At 56.7% G+C, this 20,491-nt stretch overlaps 2 protein-coding genes and 1 pseudogene across 4 annotated transcripts; 1 reads left to right on the top strand and 2 right to left on the bottom strand.

Moving 5' to 3' along the window:
• Nucleotides 1-2,749: 2,749 nt before the first annotated feature.
• On the top strand, nt 2,750-6,159 carry CISD3 (CDGSH iron sulfur domain 3). The gene is made up of 4 exons (XM_032163426.2): nt 2,750-2,972; nt 3,324-3,359; nt 3,873-3,992; nt 5,865-6,159. Exons 1-4 carry the CDS (start codon nt 2,925-2,927, stop codon nt 6,042-6,044), a joined length of 384 nt encoding a protein of 127 aa, XP_032019317.1. The 5' UTR covers nt 2,750-2,924; the 3' UTR covers nt 6,045-6,159.
• LOC116475957 (5S ribosomal RNA) lies at nt 4,358-4,476 on the bottom strand (annotated as a pseudogene).
• A 1,457-nt stretch (nt 6,160-7,616) lies between the features above and the next one.
• Nucleotides 7,617-20,444, bottom strand: PCGF2 (polycomb group ring finger 2). 3 transcript variants are annotated; one of them, XM_032163423.2, is made up of 10 exons: nt 20,350-20,444; nt 12,118-12,269; nt 11,413-11,509; nt 11,007-11,062; nt 10,872-10,922; nt 10,557-10,665; nt 10,347-10,401; nt 10,159-10,254; nt 8,668-8,748; nt 7,617-8,176 (listed from the first exon to the last, which is right to left on the bottom strand). In XM_032163423.2, exons 2-10 carry the CDS (start codon nt 12,227-12,229, stop codon nt 7,799-7,801), a joined length of 1,035 nt encoding a protein of 344 aa, XP_032019314.1. In that variant the 5' UTR covers nt 12,230-12,269; nt 20,350-20,444; the 3' UTR covers nt 7,617-7,798. The 3 variants fall into 3 exon arrangements, with proteins under 3 accessions (XP_032019314.1, XP_058300717.1, XP_032019313.1); XM_058444734.1 differs by having other exon boundaries at nt 20,031-20,364; XM_032163422.2 differs by lacking the exon at nt 20,350-20,444 and adding an exon at nt 18,617-19,203.
• Nucleotides 20,445-20,491: the final 47 nt, after the last annotated feature.

A 20,491-nucleotide genomic window follows, 5' to 3' on the forward strand; every position in this document is an offset into this window, starting at 1 on the left:
TTTTATTCATCTTAATCTATTAAGCTGTATAACTCCCTGCCCCAAACCACTGAAAAGAAAAGTAACCTTCAGGCCAGGCGCTGTGGCTCACGCCTGTAATCTCAACACTTTGGGAGGCTGAGGCGGGCGGGTCACCTAAGGTCAGGAGTTCAAGACCAGCCTGGCCAACATGGTGAAACCCCGTCTCTATCAAAAATACAAAAATTAGCCGGGCATGATGGCACGTGCCTGTAATCCCAGCTACTTGGGAGGCTGAGGCACGAGCATTACTTGAACCCGGGAGGCTGAGGCTGCAGTGAGCCGAGATTGTGCCACTGCACTCCAGCCTGGGTGACAGAGTGAGACTCTGTCTCAAAAAAGAAAAAAAAAGTAAACTTCAGAGATTCTTAGAGGAGTTGCTCATTCACACCCACGCCCTTGCCCAAGGCTGGCCCACTTAGAGCGAAACTTAACTTTTGTCTGGATGGGAAGGGAAGTAAGTCTACCCCGAGGTTGCCATGTTGAAGAGTGAGAGGTCCAAGTGATTCTGTGCATTGAAACCAAGACAACCCACCCCCCACCCCCGCCCAGAACACTTCTTCCCTCCCTCAACCCAACCCAAAGCCTGGGATTCTCATCTCCAAGTGTCTGTTCTCCAACTTTCCCAAGCTGCTTGCATTCCCCAGACTGGGCTACTGTGGCGGTTAGGTTCGATTTGAAGACAGGGCCCAGGCTGGGTATGAATGGGTGCAGCCCTCTTCTCCTCTTCCCCCGTCTCTCATGAGAGAGGTAGTGGCGTTTCCTTCTCAGGGAGCTTCAACGGGAAAGGTCTCAAAAGCTTCAGGAGGAGCAGAATACCAACGCAGGGGGATGGCTGTAATGATCTCACCCTCTCCTAACCTCAGTCCCTTTTTTGAGAGTGAATTTGGATGGTGGAGGGTGGGAAGGGACCCAGATTTGTAGATCTCTTTGTCTGGGGGAGGGGAAGGATGTGGTTTGCAGAGCGGAAGCAGAGTTTGGAAACGCATGAGAGCAGAGCTTCGTGTGTTCCCACCCTCAGTGAGGAGGTGTGAGTGGGTGAGTATGTGGAGTCGGGTGTTCCCACCCTCAGTGAGGAGGTGTGAGTGGGTGAGTATGTGGAGTCGGGTGTTCCCACCCTCAGTGAGGAGGTGTGAGTGGGGGTGCATATAGAGGCAGTGCCTGCTGTGGGGTCACAACTGGTGCATGCCAGCGCTGAAGGGACCTGTCTTCAGGGGTCATTTCAGCTAGCTCCTCCCATCACAGATGACAGCTCCAAGCCTAGAAGGGGCTCAGTGACAGGGCCAGGACCAGCCCTCAGGACTGTGGCTCCTGGCCCTTGGTTCCCCTGCCCCACAGCATGGTCTCCACATGGCTGGCTGGCTGTCCCTGTGTGTGTGACACACGGTGTGAGTGCAGGGCTATGCCCGGGGTGGGAGGGTATCTGTGGCACTGACTGTCTTAGCTCAGAGCTGGTGGATCCTCTCTATGGACAATGACACTTTAAGGATTGTCTTGGTTTGTTTTTCCTATTTGTGGGGTTTTTTCCCCCTCAGGCTCCTGGGTCTGCTGCTGCCTGAAGGTGTCCTGACCTTGAGGCTGATGAGGGGTCCCCTGCCCGTTCCCCCCATACTGAATTCTAGGGAGGTGCTCACCCCAGACTCTTAGGAAGGGTCTAGAGAAATGAGAGGAGCCCAAGCCAGGGGCCAGCTCCAAGAAAGGGTAACCTCCAGGCTTCTCTTTCCCAAATTGGAAATGAAGACAGGTTTTCAAAGGCACAGGCTCCCCCTGCCAGCTTCTAGGATCTTCCTTGGTGTGCAATGGGCCAGTTAGGGGTAGGCAGCTTGCACCCAGTTCTCCTTTATCTCAACTTATTTTCCTGGGGAGAGGTGCCTAGAGGGATTGAGGTAACTTCAACTGGGAATTCCAAGGAAGGTGGGCAAGTAGCCTTGGCTCTCTCCCGCCATGTCGATCAGGATTGAGAGTGTGTCTAGCTCCCGACCACTTTGTCTTGACCTACTGAAAAGTTGGGAACTGAGGGGTGCCTTCATTCCCCTTTGTTCACTTTCTCCAGCTCAACTTGGGACTTGGGTGGTGGGACTGGAGACCCCACCCCTGCTCCCGTCCCGCCCCCTTTCTATCCCAGCCTGTTTCCATGTAGCAGACCCTTCCTAGGGAGCAGGGAGGGGAAGCCACAGATTGCAAACCCAGGGGCTCCTTTTTCATTCTTTCTAAAACCTTGATATCCTCAGCCCAAAGGCGATGCCCCCCTGCCACCTCCAAGCCTGGAATTGTGCATAACCCGGATCTTGTATCTTTGTATAACGGATGTTATTTGTACGAAGGGCAGTTCGTAAACAGCACTTGTTCTTTTAATAAAAGAATGTTTTGCAAAAAAAAAAAAAAATCCGAAAAGCCCCTGCGTAGTCTCGCTTTATGGAAGGGGACAGGAGGTGGGTGCCAACTGCGGGAGGGTAGGCGGGCGTGGGCTGCGGCCCTTCTGTCGGCATTCAGCGGCAGAGCGCGCACAGACGCTCAGCACACCCGGGCCCACCCCGCAGGGTGTATCAGTCCATGGGCCCCGGCCGTCGGGACCCTGAAGCGCGGCCGAGGCTCGGCCAGCAACAGCGACTCCTGGGAGGGTCCCTCCAGCGCCCTCAGGGGTGCCCCAGGCGCCGAGGCTGCGCGCGGGGCGTTCCGCTGCCAGGCCCGCCCGGCAGGGGGCGCAGAACCGACCGCTCACGCCCGGCGCGCCGAGGAGGCCGCTGGGCGGGAGCCGCGGCCGGGCTTCCGTACCCCGCTGGCCCCTGGCCTCCGCTCTCGCAGAACGCCGCGGCGTCTTCCGAGGCCTGGCGAGCCGGGGACCGAAGGGGCGGGGAGGTGACCCGGCGGGGGCGAAGCCGGCGGGCGCGGCGCGGGAAGCGACTATGCGCGGCGTGGGGGCGATCCTGCGGCCGGCGGCGCATGGCGCCCGGGTGAGCACCCCCGCCCCGCACCGGCCCCCGTCCCGAACCCCAGCCGGGCCCCTGCCAGCCCCCACTCCAGCCCCGGCCCGGCCGAGCATCCCGGAGCCCCCGGCCCGCCCCGCCGGTGTCTGGCTTGCCTCAGCTCACAGGCTTTTCCCGAGCTCCAGTCCCTGCCAGGACCTCCCCAGCCAGCACCTTCTCTTGCTACCTTTTTCTTACCCTCTCATTACCCTCGCCCCTTCAGCCCTGTCACCTCCTCCTTCCCAGATGGCCTCTCGTGTCCTTCCCTTTCCACTGATTTTATTTTTCCATTTCCAAACCACCGTCTTGTGATGCCTGCCATGCTTGCGGACCTTGCAGGCCCTGAACCCACGGCGGGACATCTCCTCTTGGCTGGTGAGTACCCCCATCCTCCCCTCCTCCTCGCACAAGACCCCCAGGCATGGAGATCTCAAAGGCAGAAACAGGGAATGGAGCTAGGAAGGGTACAGCCCTATTCCCTGGAGTTAGCCCGTGGCTCTCAGGGAGGTGGGGCGGACCAGAGGGCACTGGGCAGGGAGCCAGTCTTCTGTTCTGAGGACAGCAGCACCTAATGAACCAAGCCCCAGTGTGGGTAGGCTGGAAGGATCCTGGCCCGCCTTCCCTAGCACCCAGGTGGGAGCCAGCGTTTCAGGGAAGGCAGCTGGACCCTGAAACCTGAGTGCCTGCATGGCTTTGAAATGTCTTCCCTGACCAAAGCTCACGGTCCTATGGTGTCCTGGGGAATGGTCTTGTTGGGTGGTATCAGATCAGCCTCTTGTAGAGGAAACCTGGACACACAGGCCAGTGGGAAACTGGGAAGGGTCGCAGGCAGGAAGGTGCTTCCAGGGCTTGAGCTAACCCTGAGCCCCTCATCTTCCCTGGCCACAGGCCCGGTGGTTCCCTAGAACCCCAGCCAGGTCCGTGGTGGCCCTGAAGACCCCCATCAAGGTGGAGCTGGTGGCAGGGAAAACCTACAGGTGGTGTGTGTGTGGCCGCAGCAAGAAGCAGGTGAGACCCCTACCTGCCTTCCTGCTGATACCTCTGGCTAGGAACAGCCTGGTGTCTCCAGTGAGTTCCCACCCAGGATGATCTTATTCTTCCCCACACATACCTGAGGGACACCAAGGGGGCTTAGGCACAAAAGGCCAGTGCCCACCAGCAACCTTAAGCTCACTGCATCTACCCCTTGCAATGAAGCCAGAGAGACAGAAACTCAGTCCACGCAGCCAGCCTGGTGTGGCCAGGCTTCCAGTGGGCTCTTCTGGAGCTGTTTGTTTCTCAGAGGTGCACTGCATGGCGAAGCTCACCTGGCCCTTCCCTGTCTTCTTCCAGGAAGCACCTGGGCCATAGGTTCCGAGGCCTTGAACCTCGAAAGCCTACAGCACCTGGTATTTCCTGGCGGTCTTCCATCCAAGTACTAACCAGGCCTGACCCTACTTAGCTTCCGAGATCAGATGAGATTGGGTGCATTCAGGGTGGTATGGCCATAGACACATTGGGAAGAGATTCTGCTCAGGCTCTCCTGCCTCCAAAGCCTCCCAGCCTTCCCCTGTGCCCCTCTCCACTCTTCTTCCAGAAAACTCTTCCTTCTCAGTTTATGGGACTTCCTGGCCGCTTGCCACAGTTTGCCGTCTTCTCAGCTTCACTGCCTGCCCCACTTGCTTCCCCTTCTGCCCAGGAGCCTTTCATCCCAGCAGGAACCTGCCCGTATTGTTTGCCTCCCTGGCCCCTTTCCTTCCTGGGCAGAGCTCTGACCAGTGTTCCTTCAAGCTATGTGGCATGGTGTCAGCAGCCCATGGTCCTTGAGTCCCACTTAGGTCCATGCACCTCAAGCCCTCTAAGACAAGTTGCTGGTTTCTATTTGCACGCTTCTCTCATCTCTCTTCTATCCCACCCTAACTCCAATGTCAAGAGGCCTTGGTTCAGCCAGGCGAGGTGGCTCACCTGTAATCCCAGCACTTTGGGAGGCCAAGGCAGGAAGATCTTTTGAGTCTAGGAGTTCAAGAACAGTCTGGGCAACAAAGTTGAGACCCCGCTTCTACAAATGCCTCTACCCCCACCAAAGACTAGCATGGAGGCGGGCCTGTGTTCCCAGCCATACTGGACGCTGAGGAAGGAGGACCGCTTGAGCCCAGGAGGTTGAGGCTACAGTGAGCCGTGTTTGCATCACTGCACTCCAGCCTGGGCAACAGAGTGAGACCCTGTCAAAAAAAAAAAAGGCCTTGGCACCAGTTCTGCCTTCAGCTAGCAAGGCATTTCACCTCTCTGGGCCTGTTTCCATTACCCAGTCTCTGCTTGAGCGGCTTCTGGGATGGGGAGTAAACTTCTGTGCCAGCCAGCCAGTTTGCTATGGGGCATCCCCTCCTCCCTGTAACCTTCACTCCCTGTCACGTGCCCAGTTATTCCCTGGAGCCAAACAAAATTGCTACCACAGTGTACTCTCCAGCCCAAAGAAGTTTTAACCCAGGAACATGGGAAGGAAATGAATTTCATGATCCAGTGGAGACTCAGAGCCATTCACACACACACACACACAAACACACACACACACGTCTGTTAGTGTCCTGGCCCTCTGGGTGTCCCAGAGACTAATGCTATAAACACTCTGTAAATACTTACCAGACACTTACTATAGGCAAAGTGCACCACGATCATTATTTTATTTCCTCATACAACTCTACTCTTATCACCCCCCACATTACAGATAAGAGAGGTCACTCAGTGAGCCCCGGCAGTCTCGCTCTGGAGCCTGCACCCTAACCACTGCGCTCCACTCCCCCTGAGCTCCTGCAGCCTGCCCTACCCTGCCCTGCCCTGCCCCGCCCTGCCCTGCCCCAGCAGGTGGGGTCAAGTCTTTGACTCCTGTCTTTCCCCCACCAGCCCTTCTGTGATGGCTCCCACTTCTTCCAACGCACTGGCCTATCTCCACTCAAGTTCAAGGCCCAAGAGACCCGCACGGTGGCACTCTGTACCTGCAAGGCCACTCAGAGGCCCCCGTACTGCGATGGTACCCACAGGAGTGAGCGCGTGCAGAAGGCAGAAGTGGGCTCCCCACTCTGAGGGGGCTGCTGCTGTCCAGCCACAGGTGGCCTTGGCTCCAGGCCTCTGACAGGCACCCACTTCTGTGGGAAAGGAAACAGGTGCTGAGCCCAAGAAAGAGATTCTGGTACCCACAGCTGGCTCTGAAGGAAGAATTATTCCTTATAACCTAAAAGTCTCCAGTCTGGGGCAGGCGGGAGTGGTTCCTGGTTCAATGTTTGTTGATGGGGAAGACGGCAAAAACGAGCCTGCCCAACCAGACTGGTGGTCCTGCAGTCACTGCTGTGAGGCCCACGTGCTGCCTCCTGCTCCAGATTTTAACCTGTCTGTGGGCTGGGGGCACCTGACCAGCCACAGGACAGGGCAGTTCAGATTCATTCTGTATGGGGTCCCCAAGCCAGGCTAAAACCAGAGATGAGAGGCACCCTTCCCTTCTTCCCTCCACCCCAAAGAACTACAGGCTCCAGAAAGTATGCAGCATTTATTACAAAGCCAAGAGATACAGATGTCCCAAGGCAAAGGAGGGTACAGTCACAGGACCTCAGACACAGGACAAGGTGCAAACACAGACAAGCCCATCAGGGGGCTCCCAACCCCACACACCTAGGCTATGATGGAATCTCGAGTCTCGACTCCTGTCTCCTCTCAGATCTATGCACACATGAGGAAATCTCGGTGGGCAGTGACCTGCCAGGGCCTGTCCCTAAGGAGGTGGTCCGCTGACCTCTCAAGGGTTGGGGGTGTGGTCAGAGCTTACAGGTTTCTGTCTTCTTGTGCTTTTAGATGCAGTTGCTCTGTCCTGACCAGGTGACCAGGCCTCAGCTGGGGGTGGAGGGGCAATTGGAAGGCTGTTTGCCTTTGGCAAAGTCTGGGGTCTGTGCTGTGTGAGGTTAACCCACCCCCACTTCCACTCTAGGCCCCAGGTGCGACTCCACCACCAGTCCTGCTAGTGAGGGTTCCCCGGTGAGGGTAAGGTCGGTGGGGGTGCAGCGCTTCACAATGCTAAAGCCACAGTGGAACTCCAAGGGCTGAGACCTCTCAGGGCCTGAATCTTCTTTTCCACAAGATAAATGATGCAAAGGCCACACACACAGGAAAAAAAAAAAAAAGCAGATCTATTCTTTGCACAAAGTTTCCACTGCAAGAGGAGGAGGTGATGCAGGTCTCACCTCCACCCTGCACTTGCTCCTCAGAACCAGGGATAAACTGCATTTGTAAAAGGCACTGTTCTTAGCAATTTCTGGACATTCAACAATGTGGGGGGCGGCCACTGGTCAGAGGCAGGACAGCAGCCAAGATGGGGAGAGAAACGGGGAGAGAAAGAAACAATTCTGACTCCTATATGCAGCCAGTTGGAATCGTGCCTAAAGCTTTGGGTCTGAAGGGGCCCCCAACACACCATCTGCCTTGGGAAACAGCGAGGACGGTGCAGAGCTTTACTGGGCCTCCAGTGGCCCATCCAGTTCATCTCCAGGCACTCCCAAAAAGAGCAAATTACACAAGACCCCCCAAAAATGAACACCATTTTCCACACATACACACACACATAAAGTTTGTTTCCTGTGGCATTTAAATTAATCTGGTTGGTCCATAGAAAATAAGTATGTATATTTGGTTTTTCCTATGTACATATATATATAGATTTATTTATAAAACCCGACCCCCACCCCTAAGGTGGGAAGAGCTGGGGAAAGTAGAAGAGATGGAAAAAAGGGCCCAGAAAAAGTGGAAGGAGTGGAGAGGCTTGGCTGGAAGAAGGGAGAGGGTCCCTGGCCTCAAGTTAAGGGGGGCACGGGAGCGCCGTTGACAGTCATCTTGCGCCCCCTGCTGGTGGAGGATGGTGTCTGCAGGCAGTTCGAGCTACCCCCGTTGGCAGCTGTGGTAGCCCCACTGGCTGTCGAAGGGGGAGTGGGGGAGGTAGAGTGGGTGGCTGGAGGCCCATGGGAACTGGGGGAGCCATGGGATGGGGTGGCTGGGCTGGGTAGGGAGGAGGAGGTGGCTGGCAGGGTGGCAGGGCTGGGAGCCTTGTCGCTGACTGACTCACACTCGGACGCCCCGCTGGTGTTGGTGCCCTCGGAGGGGGTGGGCACCGTGGCTAGGGTGAGCCGCTTGCAGGCTGGCTGGACACGGTACTTGAGGGGGAGAGGCCCGTTCTGCGGGGAGAGTGGGGAGGAGAGACACAGGGAAGGGGAAGGTATCAGGAGAGAGAGGTCAACTAAAGGGCCACCAGCTCCACCCCACAGTGTCCAAACTCGAAAAAAGGGATGGGATGGGGCCTTGGAGAGGAGAGACACAAGGATACAGGGCGCATGAAGACCCAGAGAGGCAAAAGGTCTAAGAGCAGAGACTCTGTCAGAGAGGAGACAGGGGAGAGAGGAAGGCAAACACACGGCAGCTGCCAGCACCTATTTCTGCCCCCAAATTGGGGGACACCATCTGCCCAAGGAACCTTGTCTCCTGAGCGCAAAGTCACCCGCAAGAGATGGCCCAGAGGCTGACCTGCTGTAGCAAGCTGCCCTGGACAGGCAGCTCATGGGACAAGGGATGGACTGTCTCTGATTAGAGAAGGGTGGCCCATGTGGCCACAGACCAATGCCAGACCCTGCGGGAGTCTGCTCCCTGCCTGCCCCACTCTCTGGCTCACCCGCCGCCAGGGGTAAATGTAGGCGATGTCCATGAGGGTGTAGTATTCCTTCAGTGGCTCGTCCTCATACAGAACCTCCACCTGGGGGAGGGAAGCGGAGGACACCATGACCCTGGCCAGCTTGGGGCTCCAGGCTGGGAATGTGGGGGACTGGGAGGTGGGGCAATGGAAAGAGTGGATTTACAGATGGTCCCTTATTTCTCTGGGGTTTCACTGTGGATTTGACTTCCCTGTCAGAGTTGTTCCAACATAACTCCTGACCACCAGGCAGGAAGGGGTCCAGAGAAGATTCCCCTATTGTTAGCAGCCCCTGGTCCCACCATGCACACAGCTGTCTGGGTCTCCTATCTCTGGCAGGTCTCCCAGAGGAGCTGAAAAGGCTCAGGGGGATCTCCTGGAACTCTGGCTCTCACCCCCAGCTGCAAAATGGAATCACTCAGGGAGCTTTAAAAAACACCAATGTGGCCGGGCGCGGTGGCTCACGCCTGTAATCCCAGCACTTTGGGAGGCCGAGGCGGGCGGATCACAAGGTCAGGAGATCGAGACCATCCTGGCTAACATGGTGAAATCCCGTCTCTACTAAAAATACAAAAAATTAGCCGGGCGCGGTGGTGGGCGCCTGTAGTCCCAGCTACTCGGGAGGCTGAGGCAGGAGAATGGCGTGAACCCGGAGCTTGCAGTGAGCAAGGCGGAGCTTGCAGTGAGCGGAGATAGTGCCACTGAACTCCAGCCTGGGCAACAGAGCGGGACTCCGTCTCAAAACAAAACAAAAAACAAACAAACACCAATGCCTAGGCTGAGTGTGGTTGTTCAAGCCTATAATCCCAGAGCTTTGGGAGGCCGAGAGTTCAAGACCAGCCTAACCAACATGGAGAAACCACGTCTCTACTAAAAATACAGAATTAGCTGGGTGTGGTGCTGCATGCCTGTATCCCAGCTACTCGGGAGGCTAAGGTGGGAGAATTGCTTGAGCCCGGGGGGGTCGGAGGTTGCAGTGAGCCGAGATCGCTCCACTGTACTCCAGCCTGGTGACAGAGCAAGACTCCATCTCAAAAAAAAAAAAAAAAAAGGAAATATAGAATCTACTAAGTCGGAATCTGCATTTTAACAAGATCTCCAGGGGACACATATACCTTCAAGCTTGAAAAGCTATGTCCTGGAGCTCTGTTGGAATTTCAGACTAGCCTTCCCACAGCCAACCGACCCCAGAGGAGGCCCTGCGTTTTTGCACTCACCTCTGCCACAGTTCCGAGTGTGCAACATGCACACATACACACCATCTTCGTCCCATGCACCACTGCACACTGACTTCAACACCCCTAGATTGCCCCCTAATCTTGGTTTCAACCACCCTTCTGTTAACACATGGGCTCAGTTAACCACGCAAACCCTGGGTGACACATAGCCAGCTCTGACCAATGGCTGGGGTGCACAGAATCTCTGACACACCCATACACAGACACTCATTTTTTGAAAGGCCCAGGGACCCACCTTGTACTTGCTGGGCACATCCATCTTGTTGCGGAGAAACTTGGCGAGATGCATGACGGTCATGGCTGCTGGGCATCGCAGGAAGCGCACCCCTGTCTGCTGGGGCACAGGCACCCATGGTAGGGGATCCACCCCAGGCCACTCCCTCCCAGCCCACATTCCAGTCCTAGGCAGGCCCCAGCACTCACTTTCTCTTTGTCCCCATCCCCATTCTCCAGGGGGCCCTTCTTCTCATCCCGGTCCCTGGGGACGGAGAAAGAATGAAGCTAGGAAGACCCAGGAAGAACCAGGAGACCCAGGAGGATGATCCGTCAATGGACACATCCAGAGGGCTCTGGGTGGGAGAAGGGGTGACCCAGCCTAGGAGCCCAGAAGGGGCTAGCCTGGGCCAGACTTGCCTGGCACCTTCGTAGAATTCGATGGAGAGGCTGACAATCTCATCATCACTCAGAGCCCCCTTCTCCTGCTCCAAGACCTCGCCGCGGTCCTCATTGGAGCCGTTGGGGACTGCAGAAAGAGAGAGCTCTCCGGTTGGCGGAGGATGTAGGAAGGGAGCCCGCCAAAGACCCGGGGATCATGAACTCCGCCAGGTGAGTCCGGCCACCTTCTGGGGAGGTGTGCACGGAGGAGGTCAGAGGGTGAGTGGTAGCACTACACACCTACGTGGTCCCAGGCACGACCGTGCACACACACACAGACGCGAGCACACTCACCCTCCGTTAGGGGGTACGCTGCATAGAAATCCCGCCGCCGTTTCATCTCATCTAGAAGAAGGCAGCAGGATGAGGACAGGGCCATGGGTTGGGAAATGGGGTTGGTGGGCAGGAGGAGGAATGGTGTGCAGATACCTTTAAAAAGGCCAGGGACCAATTTGTAGACAATGTCTTGAAGGGTTTTGTCAGACCTGGGGAAAAATGGACAGGGCTTATCAGCAATGCGCTCTCCAGAGAACTGCCCTCCACAGAACTGCTCCCACCTCACCCTGCTCTCCCAGCCAGGGGACCCCTCTTCCCACCCCCTTCCTGAGACCGGTGCCCAGGCATTAGGATCCCTGTGGGTCTGGTCTTTGCCCCTCTAGTATGCCTCAGCCTATGATGAGCCAAATGTGACCCCAAGGGAGGGGAGTAGCCCAGGTCCACACCCCATGCTTCTCCCACACCTGCCGCCTTGGCTGAAGGAAGCACAGAGAGTGGGTGGGATGGAGGAGGCTGACCCAGAGGATCGAGGGGGCAGGAGGTGCGGTGCCAAGCCCACCTGATGCTCAGCAGCGGCCGGGTTTTATGGACCTGCACGTCACACATGGGGCAGTATTTGTTGGTCTCCAGGTAGCGCACAATGCAGGTTTTGCAGACTTGGGGGTGTGGAGAGAGAGAGGAGAGTCAGAGCCGCCTTCCGACCCCAGGACCAGCCTCCCCGCCCTCTGCTCAGACTCAGATATCCCTTCTCCTCCACCCTGTCCCTGCTCTGAGGCCCAATGTGGCGATGTGTGTTTTGCACGTGTGGTACCTGTCCTTGTGCATTGTTGAGGGAAGCTGGATCTTGTGTGAGACAGGCCAGTGTCATGTACAACGCAGAAGGTCAGCCCTGAGTCCCAAGCTCCCCGATGGAGTGGGGGACAAAAGCCAGCGTGTTCAAGATGCCCCTGGGTCCCACCCCCCTGCTCCCAAGCCCACAGTGCAAACAAGGGGTGTCTGCGTCTTCAGGGCATAAAATTTCAGCCATTTCAAGAAAGAACTGAGATTTCAGATGCGAGTCCTTGAAATGAACTTCTGGGCTGATGCCCCGTGCCCAGTCGCCCCTGCGAGGTAGGCCCTCTGTGACCTGAGGATTCCCAGCAGACACGTGGGCGCGTTGGCTCTTCAGGGTAAGGGTTTGTGTGCTACCTTCCTCAGGCCGTGCCCGCCCCAATCTGGGCACAGAGGCTGCCCACCCTGAGCAGCTCCCCTCCCCCCAACTCACAGGAATGCAGGCACTCCACGATAGTGGTAGCGTCGATGAAGTACCCCCCGCAGAGGGCACACATGAGGTGGGGGTTCAGCTCTGTGATTTTGATCCGTGTAGTCCGATGCATGATTCCGGGGTCGGGGGTGGGGGGACTGGGGAGCGTCGCCCTGGGAAACAGAAGTGGAATCAGAAACCCAGAGTTGGCCAGGCATGGTGGCTCACGCCTGTAATCCCGGCACTTCGGGAGGCCGAGGCGGGCGGATCACGAGGTCAGGAGATCGAGACCATCCTGGCTAACATGGTGAAACCCCGTCTCTACTAAAAATACAGAAAATCAGCCGGGCATGGTGGCGGGCGCCTGTAGTCCCAGCTACTTGGAGGGAGGCTGAGGCAGGAGAATGTCGTGAACCCGGGAGGCAGAGCTTGCAGTGAGCCGAGATAGTGCCACTGCACTCCAGCCTGGGCGACAGAGCGAGACTCCGTCTCAAAAAAAAAAAAAAAAAAAAAAAGAAAGCCAGAGCCTCGGCAGCCCCTCCTACGCTTCACTCCACACCTCCCAGCACATCTCTCCCTGAGCCCAAGACGCTTCTCTGCCTTCAGGGTGGGCTGGGGGCATACATGTGGCTGGTTCTTTCTGGCCCCCTCTGAGAGTTCATTGGGTGCCCAGGCTCTGGAGAGTCACACAGCCTTGAGCAACAAGGTGAGGCTCCCTCTGAGGAACAGGAGGAAAGACTGAAGTTAGGCCACAGGATGGACTGCCCAACTCCCCAGAGAATGAGGAGGCAGGAAAATGGAAGAGAAGAGGTTTTTTTTTTTTTTTTGAGACGGAGTCTCGCTCTGTCACCCAGGCTGGAGTGCAGTGGCGCCATCTCAGCTCACTGCAAGCTCCGCCTCCCGGGTTCACGCCATTCTCCTGCCTCAGCCTCTCCGAGTAGCTGGGACTACAGGCGCCCGCCACCACGCCCGGCTGATTTTTTTTGTATTTTTAGTAGAGACGGCGTTTCACCGTGGTCTCGATCTCCTGACCTTGTGATCCGCCCGCCTCGGCCTCCCAAAGTGCTGGGATTACAAGCATGAGCCACCGCGCCCGGCCGAGAAGAGGGTTTTTAAAACTCTCTCCAATCCCAGGTCGGGCACAGTGGCTCATGTCTGTAATCCCAGCATTTTGGGAGGCTGTGGCAGGAGGATCCTCCTGCCTCACGTGATCCCTTGAGTCTGGATGGCCAAGGCTGCAGTGAGCCGTGATTATGCCACTGCACTCTAGCCTGGGCGACAGAGCGAGACTCTGTCTAAAAAAGAAAAACAAAAACAAAACCCTCCAATCCCAATCCATATTCACTCACATGGTCCACATTTAAAGCATCCTAGGAAATAGGAGGAAACTTAGATAAATCAGCCACTGGCCTGAAACTTCAAGGAATAGAAGAAGGGAAAAATAAGTTATCCTTACTCCCTCAACCCCTCCACCCAGGTGCAGGGCCTCAGACTTGATCTTTCCACTACGTCCCAGCCTCCTATCTACTCCATCCATTCATTCCTCCTCCAGGAGGGCTTCCCTGGAAACACCATGGGCACAGGCTACCCTAAGTTAGAAAGCCGCAGCCATCACTTGTGCTTCTGGCTCTGCATCCAGCCTAAGCTTTGGAGCACCTTCCTCCTCTAAAGTCTGCTAAATATAGGCTGCTCCCAGAAAATCCACCATACACTAACCATTTGGCTTCCAGGCCTGAGACTCAGGCAGGGAACAGAGAGGGTTCTTACATGCCTGAAGTTGGGAACATGCAGCTCTAGCCCTAGCCCTGGACTCAAAGAGTTTAGGCAAAAAGGCTATACCCCTGCCACAGGAATCCCTCCCAGTGCCCCTGATGGACAGCCCCCTGCATGAGTGCTCCCTGCCCATAAGCACACAGGGTCCAGGAACCCCCCTTTCATGCACACTGCAGGAATTCCCCCCACATGGTCACTGTTACTCTCCCACTGTCTCCTGCCCTGGTGACGCCTCTGCCACCTGTTCACAGGCTGTCCAGTGACAAACCACAGGCTCTCACAGATGCCTGCCAAAGCTGGGCAGAAAGTGCTGTGTCCCCAGATCGCCTGCCGGACACCAGCCAGGCCCGGGCAGGGTCCAGAGAGGTGAAAAGTCCGGCTCTGGATTGGCCACCGTGCTTCCTTCTTGGTAAAGAAATCAAACCAAACCTGCACCTGGAAGGGACAGCCCCTCCCTCCTCTTTCCCAGAGTAAAAGCCCAGGGGTGGGGCTTGGGAGGGTGGCCAAGCCCCAACAGCTCCTTTACAACATACTCACACCCTTCTCTCCTTCCCAGAAAGATTTCTAAAGCCACCACACTGAGTTTTCTAGGACAAGAAATTCACAGCCAGGATCAGCAGTTTCTATAGAGACCCCAGGATGAGTCTGGCCAGGACCCAGACAGCCAACAGAGGCTCAGGGAACCTGGCCAGAGACCGAAAGAGATGCAGAGACATAAAGGCCACATGTGGGAGAGACACCAGGTTACAGGGCAGACAGTGGGGAACAAGCCAGTCCCACAGCAAGCCCAGAAACATGGTGGAGAGGTGGCGGCCCCGGGGATCTGAGAAGGGAGAAGGGTTCCCACCTCACGCAGGGTGGCCTCTGCCAGCCCTCCCTGCATGGGTCCCCCCTTTGCAATTACGCAGAAAGCTGCTGGCTACTCCACTGTTTGGTCGTTTCCATAGTAACCCTGTCCCTGGCAAGATGCCCAAATATTATTACAACCATCCAGAGGAGAGAACAATCCAAGTGGCTGTCTCTCTGAGCGTGTGTAATATCCATCCTGTGTACGTGCCGTCTGGGCCTCCAAAGGTACTTCCTGTGACTGCCTGTCAGTCATGTGTGTGTCCAGATGCATCTACGTGTGTGTGCAGAGCCACCAACAAACATGCTGATGCTGAGCTCTGATAACGCCCAGGGTCTCTGCTACTGGGGTAAATCGCATGCCCTCATCTTTCTCCCGTTCACCCTCATATACACGTGCACGCGTACACACACACACATACACACATAGGCTCTGCACACTTCACGCCGCCCGAGCCACCTCATTCACACTCGCTGTGTTTTCAAAGCAGACACTTGCTCTTTTTTTTTTTTTTTTTTTTTTGAGATAGTCTTGCTCTGTTGCCCAGGCTGATTACAGTGGTGCGATCTCGGCTCACTGCAGCCTCCGCCTCCGGGTTCAAGTGATTCTCCTGCCTCAGCCTTCTGAGTAGCTGGAATTACAGGCGCTGCCACCACACTGGCTAATTTTTTTTTTTTTTTTAAACAGAGATGGGGTTTCGCCATGTCAGCCAGCCTGGTCTTGAACTCCTGGCCTCAAGCGATCCGCCCACCTCGGCCTTCCAAAGTGTTGGGATTACAGGCGTGAGCCACCACAGCCAGCTGACACTTGCTCTTAAGAACCCCACAGCCAAGAGCCCCGCACTGCGAATGGCTGTGCCCCTCACCCAATCACTTCCCCGAGCATTTCTGAGAATTCAGCCCCAGCCCATTCCTCTGGACCCTTTCTAGACACGAGGCCCAAGGTGGTGCTGACTGAATGAAACACTGCTCTTTCTCCAGTTTAAGAAAATAAGCCCCTTGCCACACTCCCTGCTCCCCCCATTCCATCCCCACAGGTTCTGACTGTTACCTCTGGGGCTGGGGGTGGGGAGAAGCACTGATTGGCTCCTCACCTGATTGCCATGGTTACCTGCAGGGCCCTGCCAGCAGGTGCCAAGAACAATGTAAACAGGAGCTCTGTCTCCCTAGAGCACCCTCTCCCCATCTCCCCACCCCAGGAGGCCCCAGGCCCCGAATTCCTGACACCCAGTTCCTCCCCCGCTCCACTGGCTGGTGTGCTGTGGGAAGGTGAGGGAAAAGGGGTGATGGGTGGCTGGAAATCCAGCTGTCATTACTTTGAGGAAGAGGCTGGGAGATGGGAAGAACTTGAGGGAGAAAGAGTGGAAGACACAGATCCCAAGAAACAGAAAGGGGAGGCCAAGCGCCATTGGAAGTGGCCTCTGCAGAGCTCAGGGGCTTTAACGGGTCAGTCCCAACTGTGTGTCCACCCCTCCCTGGACTTGAGCACTGTCTCCACCTCTAACACCACTTTTCCCCAAGCAGAAGCCAAGCCCTTCAGTGTCTTCTGCCATTGTCTTTGCAAGGGTGTGTGTGACCCTTAGGCGGCCCATGTTCTGGGCCCTGAGGCCCTGGGTCTGGCTATTGCTACTGTGGCAGGAAGGGAGCTTGCTCAGCACCCAGCATCCAACCCCGACCCCTCCTTGCCATTCAAGCCTAGCACTTGTCTTTCCCAATCCTTAAAGACCCCTGCTAAGAGAACACCACCATCTCTCTCTCTCTTTTTTTTTTTTTTTTTTTTGAGACAGAATCTTGCTCTGTCTCCCAGGCTGGAGTGCAGTGGCAAGATCTCGGCTCACTGCAACCTCCGCCTCCTGGATTGAAGCGATTCTCCTGCCTCAACCTCCCAAGTAGCTGGGAATATAGGCGTGTGCCACCACACCTGGCTAATTTTTGTATTTTTAGTAGAGACAGAGTTTCACCATGTTGGCCAGGCTGGTTTCCAACTCCTGGCCTCAAGTGATCCTCCCGCCTGCCTCGGCCTCCCAAACTGCTGGGATTACAGGCATGAGCCACTGCACCCAGACCCATCTCTCCATTTTAACCAGTCTCTTTCTGGAAGCCACCCTGCAATTTAGGCCTCTCTCACGTCTTCATGGTCCCCTGTGGAAACAGTGGGTCTCCCAGCCCCAAGGCCCCTGTGCTTCTCCGATGCCATAGCTCTCTCTGCTCTGCCTGCCTCCAAATGAAATCAGCCCCACTCCCTCACTAGAATGTCTTCAGGTCTTGGGAAAAGTCACTCAAGGTCACATCCAGATGTCTAGAACTGCAGAGGTGAAAGGGCTCTTAGAAAGCACCTTGTTTGGCTGGGCGTGGTGGCTCACACCTGTAATCCCAACACTTTGGGAGGCCAAGGCGGATGGATCATGAGGTCAGGAGTTCAAGACCAGGCTGGTGAAGATGGTGAAACCCCATCTCTACTAAAAATACACGGTGGCTCATGCCCGTAATCCCAGCACTTTGGGAGGCCAAGGTGGGCGGATCATGAGGTCAGGAGATCGAGACCATCCTGGCTAACATGGTGAAACCCCGTCTCTACTAAAAATACAAAACATTAGTTGGGTGTGGTGGCATGCGCCTGTAGTCCCAGCTACTCGAGAGGCTGAGGCAGGAAAATTGCTTGAACCCAGGAGGCGGAGGTTGCAGTGAGCCGAGATCGTGCCACTGCACTCCAGCCTGGGCAACAGAGCGAGACTCTGTCTCAAACAAACAAACAAACAAACAAACAAAAATACAAAAATTAGCCGAGCCTGGTGGCAAGCGCCTGTAATCCCAGCTACTCAGGAGGCTGAGCCAGAGAATTGCTGCTTGAACCCGGGAGGCAGAGGTTGCAGTGAGCGGAGATCATGCCACTGCACTCCAGACTGGGTGACAGAGTGAGACTCCATCTCAAAAAAAAAAAAAAAAAGAAAGAAAAGAAAAAGAAAAAGAAACACCCGTTCAATCCTTTCATTTTACAGATGAGCACACTCAGATGTGACTTGCCTAAGGTCACAAAGCAAAGCAGTAGCAGTCCTGCAACAAGAAAGTGCCTGACTCCCACCCCTGTGCTTTTAACATCCTGGCACCTAGCCAGGCTCCTCACTCATCTAAAGCAGTAATGCCCGGCTTCATCCCAACAGGTGGGAGGGAGAAAGAGCAGCTCCCTGGAGTGGCGGGAAAACTACTCAGTGGGCTGCCATCTGGGAGGGAGTCAGTCTGGCCCAAACATGACCATCAGCATGGACTCCTGCCTTGAGGCAGGAAGAGGAGGCACATGTTAATCGCCTTACCCCATTTCCTACACAGGGGAAACAGGCTGCAGGGAAGCACAGCCAGCCAGAGTACAGCATCAAGACTCAGACCAGGGGTTTTATGACTCTTCCTCTCCCAGCTTCATGGGTCCAACTGCGCAAGCCCCTTGTATTTGTGTTTGGGGCCGTGAGGGTCTGCCTAGGAACACTGTGGACCTCCCAACTTTCCCCAATCCTTGACAATGGCACAAAGATCTACTCGCTTGTCCCCACCATGCGTTGAAAAGGGCCTCCTGAAGCTGGGCTTACTCAACCCTCCCTTCCTCCTTCTCCCACCTCTCAGCTCCCTAAGATCAAACAAAGGCAAAACCCCAAAATATACACATTGCCAGATACACATACAGCCAGACACACCCCCCTCCACCTCTCACACTCACTACACACGAGGCCAGATAGACACGATACGACCCCCCGCCCCCAACCCCGCGCCACATACACACACAATCACAGCCAGACCAGAGCCAGGCCCACCCTCACTACATGCAGAAGCCATCCACATCCACCCCCCACCTAGAAGCACACAGCCTGACATCCCTGCCTGGAACCAGACCCTGCAAACACACACTAACCTTTTGTACGCCCCTGGTCCACCCAGGGTAAATTATAACACAAGTCTTCCAGCAACAAAAGCAGTTCAGCTTCCAAAGTCCGCTCTGGGGACCAGAGGCTGGAGGGCTGCAGTGGGCATGTGACCTGCACAAAGCTGTACCCTCTTCCTGTTCGGGCTCTCTCCATTCCCATGACAACAGCTCCATCGACCAAGATCTCTCAGGCAAGGCCAGGGGCAGCAGAGTCCCCCTTCCTGCCCAACCCCCAAGACTTCAACTTGAACTCTACCCAGCTACACATGGTCTGGATCCTGGGGTTGGTTTCCTGCTTCATTCCAAAGACAGTTCTAAAGCTTCAATCCCCCAACCCCCAACCAGGGGAGCCCGTGGGAAAACCTTCCCACCAAAAAGCTGCAACAGAGCTGGCTTTATGCTCCCAGTAATAACACCTTGGACCAGAGTGGAGGGGGGAGGAAGGAGAGAAATTAAAGAGTTTCAGGAACAGAAACTGCCGGAGGTCCCAGAGGAGGAGGCATCAGAACAAAGCAGGGAGGGGATAACCAGGAGACAGCCCTCCCCTCGAGACAGAGACCTCTGGGGAGACTGAGGCAGCGTGGGAGACACTGAGGGACAAAGATCTCGGGAAACGCTGGGTAACACTTCCACAATATTCATTGGCAAATTCACCCGCCTCCAGGCCGCCTCCTCCCACCTCAAGCCAACCGGAGCGATTACGGGCAGACGGCGGCAGTGGGGGAGGGCGAGGGTCATGCCCGGGCCCACCGTGGAGACAGGCAGGGGGTGTCTGCTTGCCCGGGGGTCCCACGCCCTCAGAGCTAGAAGCAGGAGGGCGTGCAGAGGGTGGGGTGGCTGGGCGTCCCAGGGGAAAGGGGGCCAGTTTAGCAGACCCCCCTGCTTCCGCTGGCGATGGGAAATATTGCGATAAATTTTCCTCCATCCCCATTCTACCCCCTCCGCCCGGGCTTCCCCAGGAGCCCAGGTCCCAGGATCAGGGACCCCAGTTACCGGGTGGCCGCTCCCACCTTCCCTACAGCCAAACTTTCGGCGGGGCCCCGGGAGGGGTGTTCCGGAGGGAGGCTCTGCTGAGGTGGTTCAGGGAGGGGGCGGGGCGCCGGCGCCGGGACGGGGAGCGGGGACCGGCTGGGGGAGGTGCCCGAGAGGACCCGGACCCCGGCGGGGAAGGGCGCCCTCCCCCGGCCTCGCAGCCGCCCCAAAGCACATCCCCTTCTGCGGGCCCCAAGTCCCCGCGCGTCCACGGTGCCCCTGTGCCCACGGGAGAGCGACCCCTGCCCAGACGGAAAAGGGGGCAGATCGGGCAGAGCAAGGGGCGGCTTTGGCTCGTGGGGAGCGGCGACCCAACCCAGCGCGCATCCTGCAAGCCGTCCCGGCTGCCCCGGACCTTCCCCCTCGCTACCTCGGAACAGGGTCTGCCCGGGGGCTGCTGCACAAAGAGGTGGTGGTCGAGGGAGACGCCAAATCGTTAAGAGGGGGAGCCCGTTTCGGCCATCTTGGAAGAGAGGGAAGGGAAAAAGGGACAGAAAAAAGGGAGAAAGAAAGGCGGACGGGGCAAGCTGGGCTAGGGGCTGACGGGGCGCGGGGGGGTGCGAGGGCAGGATCGGCTCAGAGCCTCCCCCTCCCACTGGGGCTTGCAAAGAACGGTCGGCCCCCCATCCCAATCCCCAGAGGGTTGCAGGCCAGGAGAGGCAAAGGAAGGGGGAGTCCGCTTCGCTTACCTGGGTTCGGGGTCCGGTGGGTCTCGGGGAGGGGGGGATGGGAGGGAGGGAGGGAAGGGAGGGGAGGGGGGCCGCAGCCGTGTCGCTCGCCCGGGCGGCGGGAGGGGAGAAACCTACGGTAAGAAAGGAGTTTGTGAAAGCG

Source organism: Hylobates moloch, unplaced genomic scaffold (genome assembly GCF_009828535.3).
Source record: "Hylobates moloch isolate HMO894 unplaced genomic scaffold, HMol_V3 SCAFFOLD_10, whole genome shotgun sequence".
In the NCBI taxonomy this organism is placed as follows: Eukaryota; Metazoa; Chordata; class Mammalia; order Primates; family Hylobatidae; genus Hylobates; species Hylobates moloch.